Genomic DNA, 15,140 nt, shown 5'->3' with positions numbered 1-15,140 from the left:
GCAAAAGCAGTGGTTCTGATCCATATAAGAGCTTTGAGAAGGTGCTGGAGATCAAAGTAGGCTACAGTTGACGACATTACAAAGTTATAGACGGCTTTACTCGTCGTCATTGTGACACATTTACTTTGACGCAGATGTTCCTTAATGCGCTGCAGAACAGACTTGAGAGTATACCTGTATACGTGTGGTCTTCCCTCTCTTTTGTTCTTCCTTCTCTTCAATTGACCCATATTCCTCAGTAATGAATTAAACTGACACCAGGGTTAACTTTTATTAATACATTCTTAGTAAAGTGATTAACATTAAAAGGTATACAGTGCAATTACCAACCCTTCTCTCCCAAAAAAAGAACATCAGTTAAGAGTAAGACAAGAGCAACAGAACACACATGCTGCATTATTTAATGTTCCCCTAGTCTATCTGCAGTCAGCCAGGTACTATATTTGGTAGGACATGATACAATAGTATTTTAATGAAAATACCGCCACCTTGTGGGATAAATAAAGAACTACACAAATGTGGGTTGTGTTCATTAGGGCAGTGGTTCCCAACCTTTTTCACTAACTGTACCATCAACAGAATTTTGCTTTGCCTAGAGAACCCCTGAAATACCCCCGCATGTACATTTTACCAGTAAGCCTATGGTCTCATGAGTCTTCTCAAGTACCCCTAACTCATATACTATACGATAGGTGGAATTCAACTTATAGGCCCAATTATTATTTTTTTAAATTAAACAACAAGGGATAATTTAAGCAAAAGACATCAGCCATATGGACAACCAGACCCTTCCATTGAAAAAAGACGTAAGATAAGAGTAAGGTATGTTACACAAACAGAATGCATCTCAATTTCCCCCTTTTTCTCTGGCCCTCCCTTTACGTTGTGATTTCCCTCCTTCATCATGCTCCCTGTTCAGCTTTCTTCCCTCCCTCCTCTTCTCCTCCCACATGACCCCTATCCCTTTCCACCTCTATCCAATATTACAATATCCTCCATTTATTTATTTCCTTGACAGTGTCACCTCCGTTCTCCCTGTCTTGTCTTCCCTAATTCTTATCCATTTAAGCCTTTGTCCAATACCATCAACCCTCACAATTATTCTCCTAACCCCCTCAACCTCTCCCTCTCTTCCCTGTACCCTCCCTCCCCCTGATCACTACCCCTGAATCCCAAACCCCTAGTCCCTAGCCACGAAGCACTTACATAGATCTGAGAGGATTGGACCGGTATAAGCAATATGGCGGTAGCTCCATCTGGCCTTCTGATAGGCCAGACAGGAATTGGCGCCATATAGCTTAAAGGACATCTTTCCAATCCTCTCAGATCTACCCTACTGCATAGGGGGTGGGGGTTAGGGGTTGATTTGGGATTCAGAGCCCCTTAGCGTGAGTCCGTGAGGGGCTGCAGCCAGAGCAGGAAACGGGACACCTTCTGGTAGATGTAACCCTGACTACAGTCTGCCCCTGCTGGTCTGGAGACTACCCCGGTCAGATAGAACACCTCCCTGTGGAGAGATAGGATGGGACTCCCCGGCCCCAGGATGCAGTCACCCTTGGGTCTCACCGTCGTACAGCCCATCTTGTTGGTGACCAACCCTGGGTGCCTCTCCACACACTGGGGCAGACGCTCATACGCCAGGTGGTTGAGAGTGAGTGGGCCCTGGACCTCCGTGGCGTCCACAGGGTCCTTCCAGCCGGTGACCACGGCCGGATACTCGCCAGTCATCAGGACGACCTCTGCAAAGTCGCGTTCGGGCAGGCAGGCAGCGACCACGTGTTTCTTATAGACGATGCGCTCGCGGAGCTCGAGGACGGCCAGGTCGTTGTCAGGGCGACCGGGTACGTAGCGGGGGTGGACGTGGACGACTTGGACATAGAGCGTCTGTTCGCCATCTTCAGATGCGGTTTGGCGCTTGCCTGGGAGGGGAGGGACGAAGTACTCAAAATCAATGAAGGAACACATACTGTAAAGCAAATCAAAAATATACCCTCACACACACGCAGGAATGAATGCACGCATGTACACACACACACACACACACACACACACACACACACACACACACACACACACACACACACACACACACACACACACACACACACACACACACACACACACACACACACCACTTCCACCACCAGTGGAGCCTGAGCCCGTAGACTGGACATGATGCCCCATGATGAGCACTCACCGACAGCCACCTGGAAGTTGACGTATTTCTGGGCACACTGGGCTGTAGTTAGAACCAGGTTCTCCTTCAGAATGACACCACTACAGAACCCTACAGACTCTGTACTCTTCAGAATGGCCTGCACAATGACAACACAACAGTTACAATATACAGCAGAGATGACACAGCAAAATATATTATCACATCTATGGGAATATGTGCTGTAGCTTTGAGAGTGAGGGGTTGACTTCATGAGAAAAATGAATCTGAGAGCATAATAGTGCCTGTCAGTGGACAGTGTGTACCTAGTTTGAATTGTGTGTACCTCATAGTGGTGTGTGTTTTCCTACCTGCCAGGGACACTCTCCAGAGTTGCAGGCTAGTCCCTCAAAGTTGCTGGCGATGTTGGTTGACTGTCTCTTTGTCCACTGGCTTAGGCTGTTCACCTTCCCACAGGGGAATGTCACTGAGAGAGGGATGGAGGGAGAGAGAATTACTGAGTATAGTTTAGTACAGTACCGTATAGTATAGTACAGTTTAGTATCTAGTATAGCATAGAATTAGCCTCGTACGAACCATCCTGATCTCGCAAGCTTACATTCTGTTTCACTATCCGCTAGCGAGATCAGGATGTGCGTATGAGGCTAGAATAGCATAGTACAGTACAGAATCGCTTAACATATATGATAGTATAGTATAGTATAGCATAGCATAGTAATATCTGGTCACTGACCTGCAGGAATACACTTCACCCTCTCCTTCTCCTCTAGTTTCCAGCCACGGGCACAGGAACACTCATAGGACTGGTATCCTGGCTTACAGAACTGACTGCAGCCCTTGGTCTTATCCAACATACACACTGTCTGATCTACAATCACACAGAGAGAGAGAGACAGAGAGGGGGAGAGGCAGGAGGGAGAGATGAGAGGATTACAATTAGGCATATTTCAAATTTCGACAGCACAGTTAGTGGATCCATAGAAAGATTTCAAATAATTACGGATTTGTTGAATTTGTTATTTTGAAACTTAATTAAAAAAAACATGTAGGCTTCTTCACTGTTGATGTTTTTTTTTTTACAACATGAGTTCCCCACCAACTCGTTGTTGGGTCCTTCACGTCTCTCACCTGTCTCGCAGTGGACTCCAAAGAAGCCTGACTTGCAGACACAGTCGTATCCCCCCACGCTGTCTGAACACATGGCTCCGTTCTTACACGGCTTCTCTGCACACTGGTCCCCATCTGTACGCACACAGGGTTAACAACACAGCCAGTCAAATGGTACAGTCACTAATACAACACACGTGTTCTTGGGTGAAGCGATTTTAACTGTCACACCAAATCACATGGATTTCAACTGAGTGTTAACCTAAAAGACTAAGTACTCTGATATGTTTGAAGAGAATGTCAGTCAAAATCATTACACTTACCTATGTAGACTGACCAGAAGATATCCTGAAAGATCAAAACAAAGTCCACTGTCAGTTTGATTCAAAATGTCTACAGAATCATCAGGAGTCCACTGTCAGTTTGATTCAAAATGTCTACAGAATCATCAGGAGTCCACTGTCAGTTTGATTCAAAATGTCTACAGAATCATCAGGAGTCCACTGTCAGTTTGATTCAAAATGTCTACAGAATCATCAGGAGTCCACTGTCAGTTTGATTCAAAATGTCTACAGAATCATCAGGAGTCCACTGTCAGTTTGATTCAAAATGTCTACAGAATCATCAGGAGTCCACTGTCAGTTTGATTCAAAATGTCTACAGAATCATCAGGAGTCCCCTGTCAGTTTGATTCAAAATGTCTACAGAATCATCAGGAGTCCACTATCAGTTTGATTCAAAATGTCTACAGAATCATCAGGAGTCCACTGTCAGTTTGATTCAAAATGTCTACAGAATCATCAGGAGTCCACTGTCAGTTTGATTCAAAATGTCTACAGAATCATCAGGAGTCCACTGTCAGTTTGATTCAAAATGTCTACAGAATCATCAGGAGTCCACTATCAGTTTGATTCAAAATGTCTACAGAATCATCAGAAGCAAGAAGAGAGATTAAAAAAAGGAGAGGAGTGGAGAGAAGCAAGGAAAGGAGGAAGGTTTGGAGGTTGTTAAAGAGGACATCTGAGGTGAGAAAAGGAAGGATGAGCTGAAGGAGGTGAGGAAAGAAGGGAGTCTAATAGAGGGAGGTGTGAGGAAAGAAATCTGCTCAGTGGGAAGAGGGAGCATTGGCCCACCGTGCGGTAGGAGTCCTGGAAGATCTCCCTGGCCTCCTCGTAGTTGCAGACCTCCTCCAGACACTCCCTCTCCAGGTTGGCAGGGAGCAGGCTCTCCTCGTTGCCCACGCTGGCCCTCTTCTGGCGGGACAGGGTGATCACTTCACTGGCCTCCTGTTTGTCCAGGAACACTGGGGGGGGGATTTTAGTTGTTGTACTTTTGATACTCATTCACAAAAATAACTTTTTTATCTCAATGGATAGTCTATTTTTCATAAAACCTGATTCCACTTAAATAGTTAGGTCACACATTTGAAAATAGTTTAATACAGATTCTCAGCCTAAATCTGTCAAATCTATGTAGTAGAGTACAATAGTAACAATCTTTGTTACTAATTAACTAAGGCCTAAACCCAGTGCCAAAAAAGCACAGAACTACACCAATAGACCTAAACACTCTTCACACAGTACCTTTGACTCTACGGATCCCCACTCCCAAAAAAGGGTCTCAGATTCCATTAAGAATGTAGCCTAATGTCTCCATGACAAACTCTCCTTGTCTAATGTCATCCTGCCCCTTCCCATGTCCTGGTGTCCTGTCTACTGGATAAACAGGCCCTTTCCATGTCTTGATGTCCTGTCTAGTGGATAAACAGGCCCCTTCCCTGTCCTGGTGTCCTGTCTAGTGGATAAACAGGCCCTTCCCATGTCCTGGTGTCCTGTCTAGTGGATAAACAGGCCCTTTCCATGTCTTGGTGTCCTGTCTAGTGGATAAACAGGCCACTTCCCTGTCTTGGTGTCCTGTCTAGTGGATAAACAGGCCCTTTCCATGTCTTGGTGTCCTGTCTAGTGGATGAACAGGCCCTTACCTGTCCTGGTGTCCTGTCTAGTGGATAAACAGGCCCCATCCCTGACCTGGTGTCCTGTCTACTGGATAAACAGGCCCCTTCCCTGTCCTGGTGTCCTGTCTACTGGATAAACCAGTCCCTTCCCTGACCTGGTGTCCTGTCTACTGGATAAACCGGTCCCTTCCCTGTCCTGGTGTCCTGTCTAGTGGATAAACAGGCCTCTTCCCTGTCCTGGTCTCCTGTCTACTGGATAAACCGGTCCCTTCCCTGTCCTGGTGTCCTGTCTAGTGGATAAACAAGCCCCTTCCCTGTCCTGGTGTCCTGTCTACTGGATAAACCGGTCCCTTCCCTGTCCTGGTGTCCTGTCTAGTGGATAAACAGGCCTCTTCCCTGTCCTGGTGTTCTGTCTACTGGATAAACCGGCCCCTTCCCTGTCCTGGTGTCCTGTCTAGTGGATAAACCGGTCCCTTCCCTGTCCTGGTGTCCTGTCTAGTGGATGTGAGTTCCTCCTTTCAATGTTAAGTGCTTTGAAACCCAGTGAACCCTCGAAATAATCCGTTTTCATTACTGACTGGATTGGCCATCCAGGGACAATAACCATCCAAGGAAAGTCCCTCTGTGCACTTTTGTTGGGGGTGGCAGGAAGCCTAACGGTTAAGTGCGTTGGCCAGAAACCTAAAGGTCGCTGGTTTGAATCCCCGAGCCAACTAGGTGAAAAATCTGTCGAAGTGCCCTACAGCAAGGTAAATAACCCTACTGTAATTACTCCTGTAAGTCGCTCTGGATAAGAGCATCTGCTAAATGACTAAAATGTCAAATGTGTTGCTCAAGGCCATCAGCCAGCAGCATCGTGTCCCTGGTCCGTTACCTGTCTTGGTGTTTTTAGTGTCTAGTCTGGCCGTCACAGCTCCCAGTAGCAGTAAGGAAAGCAGGGTGGCAGTGGTGGCTAGGGAGCCCATTGTGGCAGCTAGAGGACAGTCTGTCTGAGTCTGTCTGGCTGTTTGTCTGTCTAATCCTGTCAGCTCACCTCAGCAGAGTTCAAAGTTCACACCTAAAAACAACAAGGACCAGAGTTCAGAGATTCCCACATTTTGACATAGACATCACAGATGACATAATGGATGAGCTTCAAAGAGGAGGGTCATTTTATGTGCAGGATCAGAGTAACCTACAAAACAAGAGGATGAAGACTAATTGTTGTGAGTGTTGTTAAAAGCTTTTGGATCTTGAGATCATCATTAAAATCTTAAACTTCAGTCTTGCAGCTTCCTCACTCTCTATGTAAAAAGACCTACAAATCAACAACCTGCTTGTTTAATAGTTAAGACATCAAATGATCCCATCAGAAGTGACGATGCATTTTCTGAAGAACCCCCGGACTTGGTTACAATGCTGCCATCGTGTGGTATTAAACCCCGTTTATTATTGTCTCATCCATTTCCAATCATAAACAACAAAGAGGGATAACATCAAACACCCAAAACAAACTAGATTCATTGGTATTAAGCCTAATCAAATAGTTAGTTTAATAGATTGGCTGTAACAGAACAAAACAAAACAGGCCTGTGTGTTTCTATTTAGTCCAATATGAGTATGAACTGGTTCATGTTGTGAATGATGCTGCTGTCGGCTATAAAACAACATATGACACGACCAGACTAATCTGACATGATGCCGTAAAAGCTTGGGCTACCACAAACTGCTAAAAACATACGAATGTATGGATCTTAAACGACACTTGAAAATATAGAGGCCTATCATGCATCCACGCTATGTTATGCTACCTAAATCGCAACGAGTATCCCATTATGGGAGAGATGGACCGCTATTCAGGGCGCGGCAAAACGCATGATTATTAGAACGGTGAAAAATGCACGGTAACCTACCGCGTCGGACTTCAACCGGGGCTTGGACGGAATGAGAAGGATGACAGAAGCCTGTTCGGTTGGTTCTCTCTCTGGTTCCGACACGCAGTTCACCGTGTGGATCCTCGGCTCTGAGATCGCAATAGAGGTTGACAGCATCACACTCCAATGTTGCTTTTTCAGGCCACTGCGACGTGTTTAATCAACCACGTGAGGGCGGTCTTGGATACTTTATTCAAAGCCATTAATACAAACACTGTATGTAGGCTACTATACTGTATTGGTCCGTCCTACTGTAACCCGTTCTACTGTAACCCAATCATGGATTGTTGATGCTACTGTATGTACTGGCCATTGAGAGGTTTGAAGCCGCCGCCATATTGGTACTCCTGAGAAGGAGCAGTTCTCCAATGCTTCAAGGACAAAATTCCATGCATTAGTAGTTTTTTAAAAGTTGGGACAGTAACATTAGTACTCAAAAAAATTACTTTATTTGTATGTTTAGTTCACATAATATAATTTAAAAGTATGCATTAAGGTGTCTGTGGTAGAATATGCATGGCAAAAATGAATGTAAACGTAAATAAATGCATTTCTATAGCTTCCAAAATCTTTTTTTTACACTGGAGGAGAAATACACATTTTACACTGGAGGAGAAATACTAAAATGGCTTCGTAGTGGCTTCAAAACAGCGCCCCCTGTCAGTTATCCAGTGTTTATACACATCGTTAATATTATCCTATGGTTCTATGTAGGTCTCTTCACTGTTGACGTTGAGACTGGTGTTTTGCGGGTAGTATTTAATGAAGCTGCCAGTTGAGGACTTGTGAGGCGTCTGTTTCTCAAAGTAGACACACTGATGTACTTGTCCTCTTGCTCAATTGTGCTCAACTCCTCTTTCTATTCTGGTTAGAGCCAGTTTGAGCTGTTCTGTGAAGGGAGTAGCACACAGCATTGTACGAGATCTTCAGTTTCTTGACAATTTCTCGCATGGAATAGCCTTCATGTCTCAGAACAAGAATAGACTGACGAGTTCCAGAAGAAAGTGCTTTGTTTCTGGCCATTTTGAGCCTGTAATCAAACCCACAAATGCTGATGCTCCAGATACTAAACTAGTCTAAAGAAGGCCAGTTTAATTGTTTCTTTAATCAGCACAAAATTATAAACTTGGATTAGCTAACACAACGTGCCATTGGAACACAGGAGTGATGGTGGCTGATAATGGGCCTCTGTACGCCGATGTAGATATTCCGTAAAAAAAATCTGCCGTTTCCAGCGTCAATAGTAATTTACAACATTAACAATGTCTACATTGAACTTCTGATCAATTTGATGTTATTTTAATGGACAAAAAAATGTGCTTTCTTTCAAAAACAAGGACATTTCTGAGTGACCCCACACTGTTGAACAGTAGTGTATATGGTTGACAATGTTGAGCTTTCAACGTGACTTTTGAAATGAAGCATCACTTTCATGATCCTCGACCTGAGGACAAGGTCGAGGATTGAGGAACACACACCCTTTGGTGTTGAATTCTCCAGTCATTGGTTGAATGCCCAAACAACACAGGGTTTTCCATCCTTGATTGGTTAATCACTGGGGTGGTTACCTTGCTGTCTTCTCCCCCTCTCTCTTCATCAGGGTTGGGGAGTAACTGATTACATGTTGGGGAGTAACTGATTACTGTTTTATCTTTTCTTTTATATGTAATGTAAGTGCCTTGATGTGTTTGGACCCCAAGTAGAGTAGCTGCTGCCAATTTTAAGTTTGTTCCACCTGAGTGAGTCTGACCACAAGTCAGAGACCACTATGATGACACACCAAATGCGTTAAATGAATTACTTTTGTCTTCTTCTAATAATGCCTCTTAAAGTAATCCAAAAGTAATCAGATTACGTTATTGTGTTTGGGTAATCCAAAAGTTATGTTACTGATTACAGTTTTGGATATAACTAGTAACTGTAATCGATTACATTTAGAAAATAACCCACCCAACCCTTCTCTCTATCCCCTCCCTCCCTCACCTCTTCCTTCCTGCATCTCATAATATATAAACAATATATGCCATTCAGCCGAGTTTTTTATCCAAAGAAACTTACAGTCATGCATGCATTTTACCTATTGGTGGTCCTGTGAATCAAACCCCCTATTCTGGAGTTATAGCCTCAATGGTCTACCAAATGAGATAGAAAGGACATCAGGACAACTCTCTCTCTTTTCCTCCTTCTCTATCTCCCTCCCTCCCACCCTCCCTTCGTCCCATTAGTTTGCCCTCCGTGTTAAGGAGCTCTCCGTTCCTCCACCCCACCTCTACCCCAGCCCACCCTGACCTTCTCTCCCGACTCTCCCCGGTGCCAATGATAATTCCATTTTACTTCGCCGGTGTGATCGGAATCATAATCACAGCGGCTTTGAAGTCGGGCATTAAACGCGATGGAAATCCGTCCATTATAGATCAATGTGAGAGGGCAAATGCACACAGACCCAGACAGCAGCAGCAACAACAAGAACACCAAGGGAGAGAGGAAGGGCGAGATAGAGAGGGAATAAGAGAAGAGAGGGAGAGGCAGGAAGAAAGAGGAGAGGGAAGGCAGGTGGGAGAGGAAGGGAGGAAGAGGAGAGGAGGAAGGAAAGAGAGAGAGAGAATATGAGTAGGGAGATGTTTGATCACTTGTCAGCTTGGACGAAAATTCTAACTTAAACAGGCGACATGGCAAACAAGAATGGAATCTCAAACCAGTAGGACTTTACCTTTATCTGTGTGAGTGTGTGTGTGTGTGTGTGTATGCACACGTGTGAGTGTGTGCAGTATTTTATGACCTCAGGGCTATAGGGCTGCAGACTGCAATGTTAAGTGTTGATCTATTTCCTCCAGTCTAATAACAGAGGCATTATAAAGGCCTGCTTCACCAGCCGATCCCCAGAGCTGACCTGGTCTACCAAACTAGTCTAGCCCAGAGAGGGTCACTGTGGCTGGGGAGGGGGAGAGGGAACGTGCCCCGGCCTGCTGGATCTGGAGGTGGTGGTGGATATACAAATTATCAGGATATGGAGATTTCCCATCGGACTGCATTCTGATTAGAAATATGTATAAATAAATAACTAGTTATAATACAGTACCAGTCAAAAGTTTGGACACACCTACTCATTGCAGGGTTTTTCTTTATTTTTACTATTTTCTACATTGTAGAATAATAGTAAAGACATCAACACTATAAAATAACACATATGGAATCATGTAGTAAACAAAAAAGTTTAAAACAAATCAAAATATATGTTATATTTGAGATTCTTCAAAGTAGCCACCCTTTGCTTTGATGACAGCGTTGCACACTCTTGGCATTCTCTCAACCAGCTTCATGGGGTAGTTACCTGGAATGCATTTCAATTAACAGGTGTGCCTTTTTAAAAGTTCATTTGTGGAATTGTTTTCCTTCTTAATGTGTTTGAGCCAATCAGTTGTGTTGTGACAAGGTAGGGGTGGTATACAGAAGATAGCCCTATTTGGTAAAAGACCAAGTCCATATTATGGCAAGAACAGCTCAAATAAGCAAAGAGAAAGGACAGTCCATCATTACTTTAAGACATGAAGGTTAGTCAATACGGAACATTTCAAGAACTTTGACATTTTTTTCAAGTGCAGTCGCAAAAACCATCAAGCACTATGATGAAACTGTCTCTCATTAGGACCACCACAGGAAAGGAAGACCCACAGAAATTGCAGCCCAAATAAATGCTTCACAGAGTTCAAGTAACAGACACATCTCAACATCAACTGTTCATAGGAGACTGCGTGAATGAGGCTTTCATGGTTGAATTGCTGCAAAGAAACCACTACTAAAGGACACCAGTAAGAAGAAGAGACTTGCTTGGGCCAAGAAACACGAGCAATGGACATTAGACAGGTGGAAATCTGTCCTTTGGTCTGATGAGTCCAAATTTGAGATTTTTGGTTCCAACCGCCGTGTCTTTGTGAGACACAGAGTAGGTGAACGGATGATCTCCGCATGTGTGGTTCCCACTGTGAAGCATGGAGGAGGTGGGATGGTGTGGGGTGCTTTGCTGGTGACACTGTCTGTGATTTATTTAACCAGCATGGCTACCACAGCATTCTGCACTGATATGCCATCCCATCTGTTTTGCACATAGTGGGACTGTCATTTGTTTTCCAACAGGACAATGACACAACACACCTCCAGGCTGTGTAAGGGCTATTTGACCAATGAAGTGAGTGATGGAGTGCTGCATCAGATGAACTGGCCTCCACAATCACCTGACCTCAACCCAATTGAGATGGTTTAAGTTGAGTTGGACTGCAGAGTGAAGGAAAAGCAGCCAACATGTGCTCAGCATATGTGGGAACTCCTTCAAAACTGTTGGAAAAGCATTCCAGGTGAAGCTGGTTGAGAGAATGCCAAGAGTGTGCAAAGCTATCATAAAGGGGGGGGGTGTAGGTGTGTGTGTGGGGGGGTGTTTGAGTGAGAGAGAGAGAGAGAGAGAGAGAGAGAGAGAGAGAGAGAGAGAGAGACAGAGAGAAGGGCAGTAACACAGTAAATGGACATGGCATGCAGGGTAAATGGTGTGTTTCTTCTTTAATGATCCATCTCCTTCCCTGCTTTCTGTTTCTTTAAAGATGTCCGCTCAAAGAGGGGAACCTCTCTCTCATCTTCTGTTTTGATGAGATTGAGAAGAAAAGAGGTGGAGAGCAGGGTAAGGAGGGGAATTGAGTGCGAAGGAGGGAGGGAGGGAGGGAAGAAGGAGTGGAAGAAGAAAAGGGGAAGGAGCAGGAGAAGAAAAACAAAGAGAGAGAGAATAATAAGAGAGAGACCTGGGTCCCCCTGCATCAGTGAATCAAGCAGCTGATTATGCCTGCATACCAAACCAAAGGCTAATATACTGAACATCCATCATAAATACAACCTGTCGCTCACGGCAATACTGATGGATAGAACACAACAGGCTGCAGAGGGAAGGGATCCCTGGGTCTCCCTCCATCTCTCCATCTCTCCCCCATCCCTCCATCTCACTCACTCTGTTATTTTCCTTCTCCTATGTTCCCTTCCTCCTTCTCAAACATCATTATCATCCCTCTCGTTCCCTCTATCCCTCTCCAAGATTCCTTCTCCCTCTCATTCCCTCTCCCTCTCCCTCTCCCAGACTCCTTCTCCCTCTTGTTCCCTCTCTCCCTCTCCCAGACTCCTTCTCCCTCTCGTTCCCTCTCTCCCTCTCCCAGACTCCTTCTCCCTCTCGTTCCCTCTTGTCCCCTCTCTCCCTCTCCCAGACTCATTCTCCCTCTCCTTCCCTCTCTCCCTCTCAGACTCCTCCCTCTCCTTCCCTCTCTCCTTCTCCCAGACTCCTTCTCCCTCTCCTTCCCTCTCTCCCTCTCACAGACTCCTTCTCCCTCTTGTTCCCTTTCTCCCTCTAACAGACTCCTTCTCACTCTCCTTCCCTCTCTCCCTCTCCCAGACTCCTTCTCCCTCTCCTTCCCTCTCTCCCTCTCACAGACTCCTTCTCCCTCTCCTTCCACTCTATCCCTCTCACAGACTCCTTCTCCCTCTCCTTCCCTCTCTCCCTCTCACAGACTCCTTCTCCCTCTCCTTCCCTCTCTCCCGCTCACAGACTCCTTCTCCCTTCCCATTTTGATTCCCTCACTCTCACTCTATTCTTTCCTTTTCCAATTGTGACAGCATTGTAAGTATATGTGCACTATCCCATAGGAATGTGTGCACGTGACACATGATGAGACTTGTGGTGAGTTAGGCCATAATGTCCATCCCAATCTGTGCCTGTGTTAAGTGCCTGAGTATACCTAGATATGTCAGTGTGCCTGGGTAAGTCTGACAGTGACACTGTGCATATGTGTGTGTGAGTCTACCTGTGTGTGTGTCTGTGTGCGAGCGTGTGTGTGTACACCTCTCCTAATGGTGTGGGTAATGAGGATGTAACGGGTGTGTTAACGACACAAACAGTGGGAAGATAGATGTCACTGCAGCCCTGGGGAGACCTATCGATAGGCCAGCCTGTCAGGCAGGCAGGCAGGCAGCCAGGCAGGCTGTCACTACAGGGGCCAGAAGAGATAGTGGCAGCCGATAGGGACCACACAGTGACACAGTCTCTTAATGACCTGTCCTGACACACCACCACCAGCCGTCACGACTGACGAGAGATGCCGTAATACCTCCCAGGATGCATTGAGGTCAACGGTGTTGTAATGATGTGTGTAGTATTTTTATGCAGGGTGTAATGGACGTCAGACTGCTTTCTCAGCCGTACCACTTCGTCCTGCTCCAGCTCACAGCAAGACTAGAACCTGGGACCGCTGCCTCGCAAACACACCTGACCGGCACCCTGAAATGTTCTTACCCAGTTGCGCCACAGAAAAGCTTGCAATTTGGCTCTTTGAGTGAAGACATTTCAGGCTGATAGGGTTGAGTGTGTAATTATGTTTTTAACACTATAGACCAGAGTGCTCCTGACCCTCTGGCTGTTCCAGAGCTCTGCTAGCTGCTGAGAGTAGTCTAATACATTACCTTCCTATTCCTCTCCCCATCTCCCTCTCTCTCTCTCTCTCTCTCTCTCTCTCTCTCTCTCTCTCTCTCTCTCTCAGCTCCCTCTCTCCATCCACCTCTCCTCATCTTTCTCCATGATCAATTAACATCTAGTCTATATTTTATTTAACATTTCATTGTGCTGTTGGTGCGGCCCCCTCCCTAACTCCTCCTGCCTTTGTAAATGTTCCATGTTGGAGAAGAGAATTAAGGGCATGTGAACCACACCCCTTCTCTTCCTCAATCCATTTATCTCTTATCCATCCCTCCATCCTCCCTTCATTATTATAAATCAGCTGATTATGCTGGCATACTAAACAAACCGCCTGGCTATTACACTGAACATCCATAATTAATACAACCTTTCACTCACGGCAAATCTGATGGCTAGAACACAACAGGCTGCAGGATGAGATCCCTGGTCTTCCTACACCTCTCCATCTCTCCCTCCATCTCTCCGTTCATCCCTCGCTCCATCCCTCCCTCATTCCTACCATGTTCCTTTTTCCTTCAGCCTCTCATCTGTGCTGAGTCCCCCCCTCCCAAACATCATCCTCTCTCTCCTCTCCCCTGTTTTATTCCTCCCCTCTTTCCCACCCTCTTTCCTCTTTCTCCTTCTCTCTCTCCCTGTCTTTTCCCTCCCACTCATCTCTCCTTCTCTCTCCTTCTCCTCCCGCTCTTCTCTCTCTACACCTCCCTCCCTCCTCTCTCTCTCCTTCCCTCTCTCCCCTGCCCATAGGTTCCATTCTGTGAAATCTTGGCAGGTGAGTGAGTGTTATATTTTATTCAGCAGTGAGCCAGCCTCCCCCTGTATAATGGCTGCCTCCCAAATTACACCCTATTCACTACATAGTGCACTACTTGACCAGGGCCCATAGGGTGCCAACTGGGATGCATACAGTGTTATCCATTTAATCAGGGCAGTGGGGGCCTAACCCCTAGTACCTGAAACCACTCTTGTGCAGAGTCATGCCTGATATCACTGAACATTGATTTTATGTCCACAGCTGCAACTACAGTGAATATATTATGTTTGTCATATGTTCTGTATGTATTCATTTCAGCTGACAACAATGTGAATCGATTGTATTCTATAATTCAATGTACACATTGTTATGAACAAATGTTCACTATTCACTCACGATGTAGGACCCGCAAACAATGTAGTGCTAAGATGTTATTCAAATGTTTTCAAGATCGGGTGTATGAGAGGCGAAGTCAGGTGCAGGTGAGAAGCGAAATGTAACCAAGCGCACTTTATTATAGTTCCAAAATACGAGAGCACTACATAAATAAAAACGCGCTCAAAACCATGGAACATAACCAAAGTAAAGCGCGTAAATCAAACACCATGAAAAACATGAAACAATTACACACAAAACATGATGGGAAACAGAGGGTTAAATACAAGTAGATTGATTGGGGAAATGATAACCAGGTGTGTATGGAAACAAGACAAGACAAATGGATAATAGAAAAATGG

General features: G+C 45.3%; 1 protein-coding gene across 1 annotated transcript; it reads right to left on the bottom strand.

Annotated features, from left to right (window-relative positions):
- Positions 1–257: 257 nt before the first annotated feature.
- On the bottom strand, positions 258–7,191 carry fa10 (Coagulation factor X). The gene is given in 9 exon segments (NM_001173786.1): positions 258–1,919; positions 2,198–2,315; positions 2,527–2,642; positions 2,910–3,044; positions 3,305–3,418; positions 3,607–3,631; positions 4,417–4,586; positions 6,112–6,294; positions 7,130–7,191. Coding segments are annotated over 8 exon segments (1,305 nt in total). The 5' UTR covers positions 6,203–6,294; positions 7,130–7,191; the 3' UTR covers positions 258–1,383.
- Between the last annotated feature and the right edge of the window lie 7,949 nt (positions 7,192–15,140).

The sequence above is a fragment of the Salmo salar genome, chromosome ssa03, assembly GCF_905237065.1.
Source record: "Salmo salar chromosome ssa03, Ssal_v3.1, whole genome shotgun sequence".
NCBI lineage: Eukaryota > Metazoa > Chordata > Actinopteri > Salmoniformes > Salmonidae > Salmo > Salmo salar.
This window is presented reverse-complemented; position numbering and strand designations above follow the sequence as displayed.